The 15631-nt window shown below is 51.4% G+C and overlaps 1 protein-coding gene across 1 annotated transcript; it reads left to right on the plus strand.

Annotated features, from left to right (window-relative positions):
• Nucleotides 1-5903: 5903 nt before the first annotated feature.
• Nucleotides 5904-8682, plus strand: SLAMF9 (SLAM family member 9). Its single transcript, XM_033848018.1, is given in 7 exon segments — nt 5904-5949; nt 6402-6436; nt 6438-6477; nt 6480-6746; nt 7798-7868; nt 7870-8071; nt 8477-8682. Coding segments are annotated over 7 exon segments (867 nt in total).
• Nucleotides 8683-15631: the final 6949 nt, after the last annotated feature.

The raw sequence follows: 15631 nt of genomic DNA on the forward strand, positions 1-15631 counted from the left end.
TGTACAGCAGAAATTAACACAACATTGTAAAGCAGGCATACTTTAATAAAATTTCAAAAAATCAGCAGCAATAAAACTTTCCCTCTATCCTGTTTTCCCTTCACCTCCAGCCTTTATTTCTCCTGCCTATCAAAGTAAACTCCTTGAGAGACTATGACTTCTAAGCTCTTGAGCAGGTCTCCAAGGCTCTAAGGTGAGCTGTCTCCAGGGCACCTCTGCCGCCCCCTCTCTGATCTTCGCCACCTCACTCTTGCCCCACTTGGTCAGGCTGCCATCTGTGCCTCCGTGTGCTCTGCTCTCTCCCACCCCGGGGGTCCTGCCCAGGCTGGTCCCTCACAAGGAACACTCCTTTCTCCTCTGTTTCACAATGGCTCCTCTGGGTGCCCTTCAGCAGTCTGCGGGCTATTTCGGTTCTCACCAGCCACCTTCATAGTTCAACTGAATAATCACTCTTTTAACCCTGACATTTAAAAAAGAAAAAGAAAGGAAGGAGGTAAACCATGTTTCAGGCGCAGCCCCTTTGATGGAACCGAAGACATGTGCGGGTCTCAATGTGCTTTGCTGTGGGAGGGAGGTGACTGATTTGGAACTTATCTGCTAACGGCTCTGCTGTGTGGGTCCCGGTTCCTGACGAGAAGCTGAAGAGAAAATCTGATCAAAGGTTGGACCCTTTATTATCCCCCCATCCTTTCATCAGAACAAGACCAGCTTTTCACCGGCCCCTGTTTCCCAAGGCTGTTACCTCAGGAGAATTGGTGTGGGAATTGGCTGCATAGTGCGGCACACAGGATCTTAGTTCCCCGACCAGGGATCGAACCTGTGTCCCCTGAATTGGGAGCATAGGGTCTTAACCACTGGACCGCCAGGAAAGTCCCGAGACTCATTTCTCATTAACTTATTTGCCCCCTAAAGACCCAGGCAGAGGAGACAGGGCATCTAACTTTGACTGGCTGAACTACTATATCATATATAATAGTATCTTAATCTAGGTTCCTCCCAAAGCAGTACCTTTGACAAGAACTTGGGTAGAGGTAGTGTTTTCTGGGAGATGATCCAGGAAGCCAACATAAATGAATGAGGAACGTGAGATGGGGAAGGGAGAAAAGCCCATAAAAGGTGTGGACAACCGGGCTCAGTCTGCTGAAGAACTCTGGAGAACAAGCCCCAGAATTATCCCATGGAAGGTCAGGGAGGCTGGGGCATTTATCCACCAACGCAGCACTCTATGGGCTCCAGGGGTTGCCTCTGGGGTCTGTACACTCCCTACGCTTTCCGGCTGCACTGCAACTGGGCTGATGCCCTTCCATTGCTGCAGAGATAGCCCTGAAGCAGAAAAGCAGAGGTGCAAACTTCAGGGTGGAGGGGCACAGTCGTGAAACTGTCCACCACAGCACTGCAGAAATCAGCTGGGTCACGGGCTGTGGTAAGGGGACCCTATGTGTTAACTGGAACTCTCCCTGCCGTGGTTCCACGGAGGTGTCCATGGGACAGGAATGGAGAGATCAAAGGCAGCGTGAGGGAGACCTCCCCCTGTGAAATTTTCAACCAGAATGAAGGAGAACCTGTGTCACTGCTCCTGGAACCCCCTCATCCATGGATGGAGAGTTGAGAGAGGGAGATTGGAAAGAGATTTCTTTTCTCTCTCTCTTTTTTTTTTGGCTGTGCCACGCAGCTTGTGGGATCTTAGTTCCCTGACCAGGGATCGAACCCGTGCCCCCTGCAGTGGAAGCACAGAGTCCTAACCACTGTACCACCACGGAATTCCGGAAGGAGAGTTCTTTAGAAATAACTGTTATTTTATTGTCAGTCCCCACCTCATCCCTCAAAGGATAGATGATTTTATGTCTGAGGGGACTTCAGAGAGAGGACGTGTGCCTGCAGGTGAGAGTAAGGGGACCGGAGCCTAAATCAGGGCTCGGAGAATTAAAAACAACTGTGGACTGAGATGGGACTCCCGCGAGGCAGCCAGGAGTGTGGCGATGTGCTGTAGATCTTGGAATCTGTCAGGGGTCAGGAATGTTTTTGGAGGGCAACCGAGGACCACCGATGAGACACAGCCTGTTTGGTTGGCCTGGGTACCATACAGTGGGGACAGTTGGAGGGGTGGAGATGAGACGTGCAGCCAGGTGTCCAGGAGCTGAGGAAGGACTTTCAGAGGACCACCCAGGGGCTTCCCTGGTGGCGCAGTGGTTGGGAGTCTGCCTGCCGATGCAGGGGACACGGGTTCGTGCCCCGGTCCGGGAAGATCCCACATGCCGCGGAGCGGTTGGGCACGTGAGCCATGGCCGCTGAGACTGCGCGCCCGGAGCCTGTGCTCCGCAACAGGAAAGGCCACAGCAGTGAGAGGCCCGTGTACCGCAAAAAAAAAAAAAAAAAAAAGGACCACCTCCAAGAGAGATGCATCCTTCCTGGGTCAAGAGTAGGAGAGAAAGAACCAGCAGAAACCTGTAAAAACCCACGAGACTGCTCCTCAGAAGAGTTCATCTTAACCATCTGCCAGACCCGTAGAGCGCAAAGCCACTCAGCCAGATAAGAACAATTCTACCAGCTCTCCACCCTCCTGGGGAGGGGGAACATGAACTGGGGAGGCAAGCTGAGGGGAGAAGGAGGAAGGGGGAAGCTGAGCAGAGAGCAGGACCTCTCCCATTGCCCTGCTGTAAGCTTCCAGCCTGAAACAGACGCAAGCCAGGGCAAGGGGAGATTGCTTGATTCTGTTTAAGTTTGGAATTTGGTATATTATTGCGTTGGCCAAAAATTTCGTTTTTTTTTTTTTTTTTTTCCGTAAGATGGTTCTAGTAGCGCTTAGTTGTCTTTAACTTCATTTGAAACAATTTTGTTAGATTCAGTTGTGACAGCTGTCATTTCAGCGTGCATTTAAAAAAATCTTATGAATATTTGTGAATTTTTGTGTAGCCATTTTAATATTGAAGATGGAAGAAAAAAAGCAACATTTTCGGTATATTATCCTTTTTTATTTCAAGAAAGGTAGAAACCTTTCTACCAAAAAAAGATTTGTGCAGTGTATGGAGAAGGTGCTGTGACTGATCGAAAATGTAAAAAGCAGTTTTTGGATTTTCATGCTGGAGATTTCTCGCTGGACGATGCTCCACGGTCGGGTAGACTAGTTGAAGTTGATAGCGATCAAATCGAAACATTAGTTGAGAACAGTCAACGTTATACCACGCGGGAGATAGCCGACATACTTAAAATATCCAAATCAAACATTGAGAATCCTTTGCACCAGCTTGGTTACGTTCATCGCTTTGATGTTTGTGTTCCACATAAGTTAAGCGAGAAAAACCTTCTCGACCATATTTCCACATGTGATTCTCTACTGAAAAGTAACAAAAACGTCCCATTTTTAAAACAGATTGTGACGGACGATGAAAAGTGGATACTGTACAGTAATGTGGAGCAGAAGAGATCGTGGGGCAAGCGAAATGAACCACCACCAACCACACCAAAGGCTGGTCTTCATCCAAAGTAGGTGATGTTGTGTATATGGTGGGATTGGAAGGGAGTCCTCTGTTATGAGCTCCTTCTGGAAAACCAAACAATTAATTCCAAAAGGTACTGATCCGGATTAGACCAACTGAAAGAAGCACTTGATGAAAGCATCTGGAATTAGTCAACAGAAAACGCATAAACTTCCATCAGGATAACGCAAGACTGCATGTTTCATGATGACCAGGCAATAACCGTTACAGCTTGGCTGGGAAGTTCTGATTCATCCACCATATTCACCAGACATTGCAACTTCGGATTTCCATTTATTTTGGTCTTTACAAAATTCTCTTAATGGAAAAAATTTCAATTCCCCAGAAGACTGTAAAAGTCACCTGGAACAGTTCTTTGCTCAAAAAGATAAAAAGTTTTGGGAAGATGGAATTATGAAGTTGCCTGAAAAATGGCATAAGGCAGTGGGACAAACTGGTGAATATGTTGTTCAATAAAGTTCTTGGTGAAAATGAAAAATATGTCTTTTATTTTTAGTTAAAAATGGAAGGAACTTTTGGGCCAACCCAATACATGGGACAGAAGTTCTCATTTCTGAACTGAGAGCAGAAACCTCAGGGGAAGACCACCCCACTGAATAAGATTGAAGAGGCAGTGAGAGACGGAAATGGAGTTGCATTTGGGTCGCAATCCATGAGCCAGAATAAAAAATCAGATTTCCAGACCACTTGAAAATCATGTTTGGAGAAGGGCTTTCTCCACACTGGGCTGGAAAGGGCTTAGTGAGGGTGGGGTAGGGGCTGGGGAGGGAGTGATGCAAATTATTTCCCTCTGCTCAATAAGTATAATGTACTGTTTATGGAGACAAGTTTAATCAATCTGCACACAGTCACCTTTTGTCTGATCAGTATATTCACTGCAGCAGCCGTGAAGGTGCCCCTGGATCTCCTTTCAAGAGAGAACCTGTCTTCAGCTGTGAGGGATGCAGTTAACTGACAGCCTCCATCTGCAGCACCTGCAGCACCCATGCACTTCCTGGGCAGCCCTAGCCAATGACTGCACACAGTGAGGGTGCGGGAGCTCCGCTGCAGAGCTCCCTGCTGAATTAGCGGAGACTGTCTGCTCAGCATCATGGTCCCGGGCTCTCCTTGCGCATTTCTGCTTCCTTTCCCTTTTATCTTTTACAGGCTTTACCCCCCACACTCCCTCCCACACACACATTAAACCTCTTTCTTTTTAAAAAATAATTAATTAATTAATTTTTTTTTTTTGGACTGTGTTGGGTCATTGTTGCTGCTCATGGGCTTTCTCTAGTTGCGAGAGCAGGGGCTACTCTTCATTGTGGTGCGCAGGCTTTTCATTGTGGTGGCTTCTCTTTGTTGTGGAGCAGAGGGTCTAGGTGCGCAGGCTTCAGTAGTTGTGGCTCGCAGGCTCAGTAGTTGTGGCTCACAGGCTCAGAGTGTGGGCTTCAGTAGTTGTGGCACGTGGGCTCAGTAGTTGTGGCTCACAGGCTCTAGAGCGCAGGCTCAGTAGTTGTGGCACACGGGCTTAGTTGCTCCGCAGCACGTGGGATCTTCCCAGACCAGGGCTCGAACCCGTGTCCCCTGCATTGGCAGGTGGATTCTTAACCACTGCACCACCAGAGAAATCCTAAACCTCTTTCACTCCTAATTCCAGTATCTGATTCTCAGAGAACCTAACGCATGTGCTCAAACCTTCAACTGAATTTTTTCTTCCTTGCTTTAATATTATTTTTTAAATGATTTTACGTTAAAAAGTTTTCATACTCAGACTGAGACCTGATGTACCTTTTCAAAAAACCCAGCCCCTGAGGTTTGATAATTGTATAAATTGAAGTTTAAGAAGTATCTCCTTCATTCTCTTCTTCACTTAGCAGATCTTACTCATCCTTGAGGTCTCAGCTTAAATATCATTTCTCCATGGGGACCAGCATCCATAGAACACACAGAGATGTCCCAAAAGAAAGAGTCTGCCTGGGGAGATAAAGATGTTTTTATGGTCATATGATCACAGCAACATAGGAACTGCTAAGGGAGACCCGAGGCAGAGCATCCTGAAAGCCAAATGATAGGGCTGGATAGAAAGTGTTCAAAGAACTTGGGGAAAGTGCTATGTCTGGGAAGTCTGGGAGCACAGAGAGTAGGGATCTAGGAAGGCTTCATTTAGGAAGTGGGATTTCAGCTGAGTTTGAGGGACAGGAAACATGAGGCAGTGGGTAAACCACTCTTCCCAAGGTGGACACGGAGGGGCTTAGTGAGATGGAGGAAGTTAGAGGGCTGCTGCATAGGGTGAGAGTCATTTCCCTCTCCTCAGGACTGTCAGTTGGTCACTCTGTCTCTCGCAGCATCCTGGCAGCTTGTCTTCTTCACAGCCTTCGGGGCTGACCAAGTCACACCTGGAGCACACCGGGACACAGGGCTGTGGACATGGGGGCCCTTCCATGGCTGCTCCTCCTCTTGCTGTTCCAGGAAGGTGAGACAGACTGCTAGCTCCAGGACAGGAGTATCTCTTTCCCCCTCTGTTCTCCTGCTGGGTCTTGGGCTAGCAAGTCACCACCTTTGGGACCAAATGCTTCAGCTCTTCTGGAGTAAAGAGGACTAGGGTGTGGCTTCAGTGCAGGACCAAGAGATGAGGAAGCCTGGGGATATGGAAGGGGAAGCAGCCCCATATCCCTCCTGGGGATATGGAAGGACAGCGAATGGAGAAGAGAAAATTTGGAGGGTGGGGCACAGATGGAAGCCGAGCCCTGGTAGGTGCTCAAGTCAGGTGCAGCAAAAAGCTAGAGCCAGAAGAGGCAACTGGAGGGCAAGGTTGAGTGTGGGTCCTAGAAAATACTCAACTGAGATTGAGACCACAGCCCTGCTGCCAGTCTCAGCAGCCTAGAGACAGCAGCTGTGTTGTTTCCATCTTTTCTTTCTTTATCTGCAGCCGAAGGGGACTCTGGAGATGGCGTGGATCCCGAGGAAATTGTTGCAGTCCTTCAGGAGTCCATCAGCCTCCCCCAGAAATACCATTGGATGAAGAGGTTGAGAACATCATCTGGTCCTCCCACATAAGCCTTGCCACTGTGATGCCAGGGGAAGAGGGACATCCGGCTACCATCATGGTGACCAACCCTCGCTATGAGGGCTGAGTGAGCTTCCTGGAGCCCACCTACTACCTGCACATCAGCAATCTGAGCTGGGAGAACTCGGGGCCTTACCAAGCTCAAGTCAACCTGAGGGCGTCCCAGATCTCCACCATGCAGCACTACAATCTTCGTGTGTACCGTGAGTTTACTGGGAACCATAAAGCTGCTTTTTCTGGCTCTCCTGAACTTCTCACACAAAGGATCAGGGGTCTTAGGACTCGGGGTTATGGCTTGAGGGTCTGGGATGGGAAGGCAGTCTGCCTCCAGTGTGTCTGACCCCAGTATCTGCACTGCAGGTAAAGTGACCTGGAGTAGCAAGACCCTGGACTGAGGCTGTTCCTGTGGATGTGCCCAACTCAGTGAGACGGGTCAGGGGTTTCGTTTACAGACGTCTAGGGAGCCTTTCTCTCCCAGTGAGATTCTGCATCCTGGGCATGAATGCCACCTCCATTCTTGAGCCTTTTGTCCTCCTGTGTGATTTGAGGGCTACTAATCAGGGTCTCCTCCCTACTTGACCCCAAATTTCCTCTTAGTGCCTGTGACATTGACTGATTTTCTTTTTCTTTTTTCATTAATTAATTAATCTATTTTTGGCTGCGTTGGGCCTTCATTGCTGCGTGTGGGCTTTCTCTAGTTGCAGCGAGTAGAGGCTTCTTTTGCTGCGGAGCTCGGGCTCTAGGTGTGTAGGCTTCAGTAGTTGTGACTCCCGGGCTTAGCTGCTCCGCGGCATGTGGGATCTTCCCGGACCAGGGATTGAACCTGTGTCCCCTGCATTGGCAGGTGGATTCTTAACCACTGTGGCACCAGGGAAGTCCATTGACTGATTTTCTACCTTGAATCTTGCAGAGGCACTGATTAAACTATAAATGCCCCTGGGAGGGGTGATAATATTTTCTAAGATCAAGGAGGCAGGACAGAGTCTGAAAGAAGGTGGGGTGCCAAGGTAAGAGAGAGAAGGCAAGTCATAAAGGGGAGGTAGAAGATGCCAAAGGCAGCTCTGTCTGCTTGGCCGCTGCCCTGGGGACTCTGGAACAATAGGTTTGATGGTGGCTAGGTGCTGTTAGTTTGGCTTGTTTGTTAAGTGAAGCAGGTCTCAGTGGGCAGCGTCCATACCCCAGTGTTGAAGAGCTTAGGAAAACAGACCCAACCCCTGATTACTTAGAGGGTCTTTGTGTTTCTCCTTCATCTAGGATGGCTGTCATAGCCTCACATGGCTGTGAACTTTGAGATCTCTGGGGAAGAAGGTACTGTAATATGTCCTTGACATGATCCACAGGGAGGCAGGCCTGGATGTGACCTACTGCTGGATATCCTGGGAGGACGGCGCTGACACGGCCCATGAAGGCCCTGTCCTTAGCATGTCCTGGAGGCCCGGGGAAAAGTCTGTCTCCTACACATGCAGGGCAAACAACCCCATCAGCGACGTCAGTTCTCATCTCATCCCTGCTGGGCCCTTCTGTGCAGGTACCAGGGCCCCAGAGACAGCCCCTGAGCGACCACAGGGCCTCAAGTCTACCCGCTCCCTCCCTCCCTTCTCCCCAGGAGAGTACATGGAATCTAGACCTAACTACTCCCGTGGAGACTTGACCCCTGGATTGGGGAGGGGCCCCCCACTTTCCCTGTGCTCCTTCCTAGTCCTCCCAGCTTCCAAAGGTCCCTTCTAGTCTCTTACTCAGGTTGAGATTACTCCCCAGACCCCAGCCCCTGAAATTCCGTGAATAGAATATACATTTCCTGGGATACTTGCCAAGGAACATCAACAGACTGTGAACTTGAGAGCCCCTGTGTGGAATTTGGGGTAGGTGTCTGCCCCCTAATCCAGACCTTCCCTCTGGTGAGCCCCTCTCTCTTTGCCTTCTTCTGTCCCAGATATTGGCTACCCTTTGGAGAAGTCTTCCACTTCCTTCTGTCTCCTGGCCAAGGCATTGCTCATGCTCTTGCTTTTTGTAATTCTTGCTGTGGGGCTCTGGCTCATCCGAGTCCAGACAAGATGCAAAATGCCAAGAATGAAGAAACTCAGGAGAAACAGAATGAGACTGAGAAAGAAGGGGAAGCCTGGCCCCAGCCTGGCCTGATGGCCCCCTGGGGACCCCTGCCCTGAGCATTGTTTCTTCCCAGCCCCAAGGGAGACCTTCCTCTCCTTCCCAGACTCATCTCTTCCCAGGGAGCCAAAGGGTGGGTGTCCCAAGGGCCATGCTCCCTGAGGGAAGATTGTCTGGCAATAAAGTCAAATTAGGTGACCTCACTCGGGAGGAGCTGTTTGGTCCTTCCCTGGGTGACTCTGGCAGAGCCTGCTTTCCTGCATTTCTTCCATTCCAGTTACCCTCTTCCAACCCCACGTGCTTCCCTCACCTGCCTTTGGGAAGGAAAGTGAGTCTAAAAGACCCGCTCACAATGAAGTGTTGGTATGTTATTATTCACGCCTAACCCATTCCCCACCAACACACATAATATTTACACTTCAATAAGAAAAGTGGGAGATTCCTTTTAACCTAATAGAAGCTGTGACTCCCGAACGGGAGATTTCAGGCAATGAGAACGCTACGTAAGAGCGGTGTTATTCCTGCCAATCTTTCTGCTCTCACACCCTCCTTCTGCCCTGCCCTTAGCTACTCCCACCCACCCCACCCCACCCCAGTCTAGCGGCTGTCCGGCACGGGCGCTCTGAAGCACCCCAGTGCAGTCCTACTCTGGGTCTGACCTTTCTACTCTGACCTTTCGGTCATCTCCCTGGTGCCAGCTTCTCTGGGGCTCTGGTACCTGACCCACAGAGATGGCAGCTCAGCCGGATTAATAGCAGAGGTCTGCCCTTGACCTCTGTTTGTGGTTGGTGTTACTGTCCTGTCTGTCCCTTCTCCATAGACTTCCAGGCCTCACACCTTCTCCCTGGACTCTTGTCCTGGGTTAATGCCCACCCCCTACACATACATTACCTGTGCCCCCCACAGAAGCCTTTAAGTTTATATGTTCTTTCTCTTTCCCAAGCCCAGGGATCAGTCCGAATTCCTCACCCTCTGATTAAGTCTTGGTCATTCTCCCCACATCAGATCTTGTAGATGTTACTTAATGTGGCTGCTGCGGCAGGGTGGGGAGGGGGGTGAATTGGAGAGGGAATGGAAAGCCACTCAACTCACAGGACATGCCTAGGGAGTGAGTGACCTGGAGGAGGGTGGTGTGCAGGATACGGTAGGGAGCTCATTGGGTGAGACCTCAGGAGATATGGGCTGTGCTCTGCCACTGGTCTCTGGCTTGGGACACTTTGCCCAGCAGATGTCCATGGGGGCACCGTCCCTTTCCACCAGCAACACGCGCTTTGAAGGAGAAGCAGGCACAGGTGCAGCTGACTGGCGCTCTTACAGAGACAGGGCTAAGTGAACGCCTTGGCCCCCACAGGGGCGGGAGGGGCCGGTAACCCCGGGGGATTTTAGAAGAGGGTCTGAGGGGTAGAGACAGAGCCATGTGGCAGAAGCCATGCCGGACATCTCTCTGCATCTGGCTCTCCCCTCTCAGTGAGGAGAAGGATGCTGACCTCCAAAGTGTTTCCCAGGAAAAGGAACACTGAGGCTGTGAAGGGGCAGTGGGACGCACTGGGGAACCACGGGGACCAAGGATGGCTTTAGGGAAAACAGGACACATGGACCAGGCACTGGGACACTCCAGGAGGGGGGCTCCACTGGGACACTCCAGCCAGGGGAATGGTGGAAACCAAGAGTCAGGGTCTCCAGGGCTGGAAAGGAAGCAGGGCCAGGAGGTAAGCAGGGGCTTCCTGTCTAGGTTTCTGGGCAGCAGATGGAACCCTGTAGGGCTTGGGAAGGACGTGATGAGGTTGGGAAACCTGTCCCCAAAGAGCTCCTAAGAATAGCAACCGAGCCACTCTACTCCCTGAAGGCCTGAGTCCTTGTCCTGCTGGAAGGCAGTCTCTGGCCTGAGGCTGGTTCTCTGTGCCGCCCTTTGGGCTGAGGAGGCCCACCTCCAAAAAGGCACGAAGTTCTAGGACCAAGCCTGCAGCACCCAACTCCTCTCATTCCTTTAATACCTTTCTGGAGACTGAGTGGAAAAGGCCAACAGCCCTCTTGCACACACAGGGGCAGGTCTTTTCTTATCTATTTCAGAGTCTGGCCCAGGAAGTCAATAAGGGAATGAATGTCACTGTATGGCTGGCCCAGGGCCCTCCCTGGAATTTGGCAAAATACCTTCTCACACCCAGTCTCTGAACAGAGAAAGGCTGAGGTCCTCAACCAGTCCAGAGCACCTGGAAGAGGAAGGCTCAGACCCTCAAGAAGGTGGAATATAAGCTCAGAGAGACCCAGGCCCCTTCCTCTGCAGGAAGCCAGGATAATAATCACCTGACAGCACTTTGCCTTTTGCAAAGTTTGCTGTTTGGAAATAGGTGAAAAGCAAACTGAGGGGAGGAGGATAATATTTGAGCATTGAGTGCCAGGCATTGGGCTAGCCGTGGAGAGGCGGAAAAGACACTGTCTGCCCTCAAGGAACTCTTTGTGGGGTGTGTAAGATATAATTACAACGAGCTGTGACAAGGGCTATGGGTGAAGTTGAGGGCGTGGTGGGAGGAGTCGTTGATGGTGTCCTGGAGGGAAGAGGTAAACAGAATTTTGACCTGTGATTAGCAGTGAGTTCAGGGAAGGGAGAGAAGGACATTCTAGCTAGACAGACGATAAGTGGGAAGCCACTGATAAGTGAACAAGCACCATGAATTCTAGGGACTATGAGGCCACATGTGCTGCCCTGTGATGAAGGGGTAAGTGATAAATGAGTCTGGAGAGGTAGGCAGGGCCCCTCTGATAGGCTAAGGGCTGGGGAGGAATTCAAGGATGAACAAGACCAACTCCACACATTCATGGAGCTAGAGTCTCGTTGGGTCAGCAGATAGGCACGCCAACAGTCGATGAGGAACGATACCTCTTCTCTGATCAGGTGACAGGACCAGTGCCCATAGCATGTGGTCAGCAAAGTCCCTGTAATTGACAACATTGTCTGGTCTTCTTGTCAACAAGTTGAAAATACGTGGGCTGGCTGAAGCTTTGGTAGAACGATGCTAGGCAGAATCCTAGCAGATTGAATACATTATACCAGAGCGTGATGATTACAGATCCAGGATAACCTAGAGGAAAATCTTTAGTTTTGAGCCTCAGGGACTAACTTTACGGACTTTAACTCCTGGCATGGTGAGGGAACAAGTTAGGGTTAGGTTCCTTTTCTTACCAAAAAGCCAACAAGATGCATCTGAATCAGAGCAAAATGACAGTAATAATAAAACACAAAATAAACTTCCAGAAAAAAAAATGACCATATTATAAACTTTAAAAAATGGAAAATCATTTTAAATCCCAATTTTACAAAAAGTTATTTTAATGTCCAAAAGAGTTTAACTTATCTTCAAGAAAACACTGGAGACAGCAGAAATGAAACCTTTGAACCAGAGATGGAGCTGATTCTAACATGGGGAAGGGAGATCTTTCCCACTAGTTGGTGAGGGGCCAAGATGTAAAAGAGGTTGCGCTCTTCGACCATATTCCCTAGGCATTCTGCCTGGCCTTGCTTTCATGCTGTGTCCACTGACATGTTTTCATTAGAGTCTCAGCACTGTTAGGTCTATCTGTTACATTGTAACATTGGAAGCAGCCACTTTGGGAAAATTTGCTGGAGGGATTGTGGGAGAGATCAGGCCACTGCTCCTGCCTCCTCCCTCACTTCCCATCCCCCTATTTTCATCTCAGGCTGTGGCAAAAAGCACCCAGATGTTTACACCTGGAAGAACTTTCCAGCAGTCAAAGTCCCCGAAGATGGGGTTTCCCTGGTGGCGCAGTGGTTAAAAATCCACCTGCCAATGCAGGGGACACGGGTTCGAGCCCTGGTCTGGGAAGATCCCACATGCTGCGAAGCAACTAAGCCCGTGTGCCACAAATACTGAGCCCGTGAGCCACAACTACTGAGCCTGCGAGCCACAACTACTGAAGCCTGCGTGCCTAGAGCCCGTGCTCCGCAACAAGAGAAGACACCGCAATGAGAAGCCCGCGCACCGCACCGAAGAGTAGCCCCAGCTCGCCGCAACTAGAGAAAGCCTGTGCAGCAACGAAGACCCAGTGCAGCCAAAAAAAAAAAAGTCCCTGAAGATGGAATGAGTCACTATAAGGGGTGGTGAACTTCCTGGCCCAGAATGTATGGGGCTGGATGACCACCTGGAAGGGAGGATGTGGCAGGGATACTGGTCTTGAGGTAGGAGATAGATGGGCACTTGGGCTGGACAGCTGGTGTTTGTCGTGTGGAGTAAAACCAAAGCTTTGTTCTCACCCAGACACTCCAAGGACAAAGTTAGTGGCGGAAGCTGAGCTCTGCTTAAGTAAAGAGATAAGGGTCCCACTCCTGAGGTCAAGGGAAACCTCCCTGTCTGCACATGCGCAGGAAGTCTCCTTGGGGGTCAAAAATGGAGGGGACACCACCCCATAATAAGTGTGGATCCCACACAGGCCTCTGTAGTGGGATCCATCTTAGCAAAAAGTTGTGCACGCATGTTGGGGAGGGTCCTAGGACTGGTCAGGTGTGCAAAAAGAAACGAGATAATAGGCCAAAGGTAAACAAAGACACAGAAGGACTGTCCTGTATAAGTGATTTAAATCACCTCTTCACTGCTCTCCTCCTCATTAGAGAGGATGCCCATACCCTTTCTCTCCAGGTGTATATTTCTACCTTGCTTCAGTCTTAAATAAACTGTTTTTCTGTGTGCTCTCCCACTTGTGCTGTGTCTCTAATAATAAACTTTGTACCGGGCTTCCCTGGTGGCGCAGTTGTTGAGAGTCCGCCTGCCGATGCAGGGGACACGGGTTCGTGTCCCAGTCCGGGAAGCATCCCACATGCCGCGGAGCGTCTGGGCCCGTGAGCCATGGCCGCTGAGCCTGCGCGTCCGGAGCCTGTGCTCCGCAACGGGAAAGGCCACAACAGTGAGAGGCCCGCGGACCGCAAAAAAACCCCAAAAAACTTTGTACCTGTTTTTACAGTTTTTGCCTCCTTGAAACATTCTTACTTTCAATGGAGGTAAGAGCCAGGGAACTTTGTCTCTAGCCCCTAGCCCCTGGTGGTCTGGCGGTTAGGATTCCTGGTTTTCATCCAGGCTTCTCAGGGTCAATTTCTGGGCAGAGAACTAAGATATCTCTTCAGGACCGCTCACCGATGTCCCTCCGAGTTCGGTGTGAGCCGTGGTTAGACCTAACCTGTTGGATCCCTCCTGGTGTTGAGGCCATGACTGGGAATGGTGCACTTGGAGTGGCAGGACTTCAGCCCGGGGGGAGATCAGAGTGCTGCTTTTAGGGAAGGCTTCCAGGGCAGCACCCGGACAGACTTAAGACTGCTTAAGCCTGGTGGGGAAGGTGTCATGACCCTGTATCCCCAAGGTGAGGAGGCACCAAGGTGAGGAGGTAGAAAGCTCTATGGGGCACACATGCAAGATGTATTTTTGCCTGCTGTTGAAGTTTCCAGGGGGGTGGGTGTGATGGAGCCCCAGCTGGGTCTGATTCCGGTTCTGCCCTGTGCTAGACAGGAAGTCTTGGGCAGGTGACTGCACCTCGTGGAGCCTCAGTTTTCTTATTAGTCAAACGGAGCCATACCTACTTCTGAGGGTTTCTGTACAGGTTACGTAAGAGTCATGAAGCATGTAGTCCAGGATCTGGCGCCCTGTAGGGGTTCAGTAAATGATCACTTATTTCATTCCTCCTCTCTCAGTCTCCCGTGCCAGGATGTCTCTCCCCTCTGGGCCCGTTTCTCTGGATGGCTGGTGCTGGTAGCTAACTTGGCAAACCTCAGGCTGGGAGCGCCGCCTTCCCCTCTGCACACTGTGGGCGGCGCCTGGGCAAGATTTGGGAGCTCGCCAGTGCAGACAGGTATTTCCAGTCCAGCCAGAGAAGAAATGTGTGGAGGTGGGAATGGGGATGGGAGAGGAGATCAGAGGAGCCGGGTGGGTCCCCTGGGAGGAGGGCGGGGAGTCCTGCTCCCCGCTTGGTGCTCCTGCCCCCAGGCTCAGATTTCAACCCTAGCTGCCACTTCTGCGGTTAAGCCCGTTAGGGGAGGGGAGAGGGTCCAAGGTGGCTTACACAGGAAGGGAGGTGTGCAAGGAGCCGGCTGAGGGCCGGCTCCTGCGACCCCGGGAGCCCGGGACCTGACCGGCGTAGCCCCTCAAGCTTGCGGCGGGAAGCGGCCAACCGGCCTTTCCACCCTTCGTTGTATCGAGCTCCACCAGGGGGCGACCCGGGCCCACGTGCCACCCAGTCCTGCTCTCTCGAAACTACAACTCCCAGGCCGCTCGGGGGTCGCGCCCGCCTTGCCTCGCCTTCTGCTCGCTCCAATTGGCCGCCGCGGGAGGGGGATTGGCGGTCTCCAGGGCGACGGGCGGCGCTCTGGGCATCCGAGGCTGGGAGGCGGGTCCGCCCCCTATTGTGTAGCTGGACGAGTGGAGCGGAGCGGTGCGGAGCAGGTGAGGGCGGGAGCGCCCTGGGGGCAATGGAACGGGGTGCCGGCGGGGGGATGGAGAACAGTGCGGGAGTTATGAGGGACAGGAAAAAGCGGGGGAGTTGTGGAGAGAAGTGGAATTCTTTGGGGAGCAGAACTAGGGGAGTTCTGGGGAGCGAAGTGGAATTCTGGGTGGGTGGATGGGTGGGTGCTCCTGGAGAAGTGGAGGAGGTCTGGAGGTAATGACTGTGCCGGGGGTGGGGGATGGGGTTGGTGGGTTCCAAAAGCAGGGAGAAGTTCCAGGGGTCCGGAGAAGGCGAGGGAGAAGGAAATTGGGGGCGGGGTACCAGAAGTGTACTGTGGGCTGAGGCGAGCGAATTCGAGGGAGGGAAATTCCAGGGAAGAGAGGATAGAAGTGGGTGAGTGGCGATTCGGGAGGAGACAGGGAGTGCCTTGAAGCGGAGATAACCTGGTGCAATTGGAGATCAGGTGCGAAAAATAGGAATTTGGGGTGTGGGAATTGTGAGAAGTGGGGATAACTGGGATGGGGGAATGAGAGAGTAC

Source organism: Tursiops truncatus, chromosome 1 (assembly GCF_011762595.2).
Source record: "Tursiops truncatus isolate mTurTru1 chromosome 1, mTurTru1.mat.Y, whole genome shotgun sequence".
Lineage (NCBI taxonomy): Eukaryota > Metazoa > Chordata > Mammalia > Artiodactyla > Delphinidae > Tursiops > Tursiops truncatus.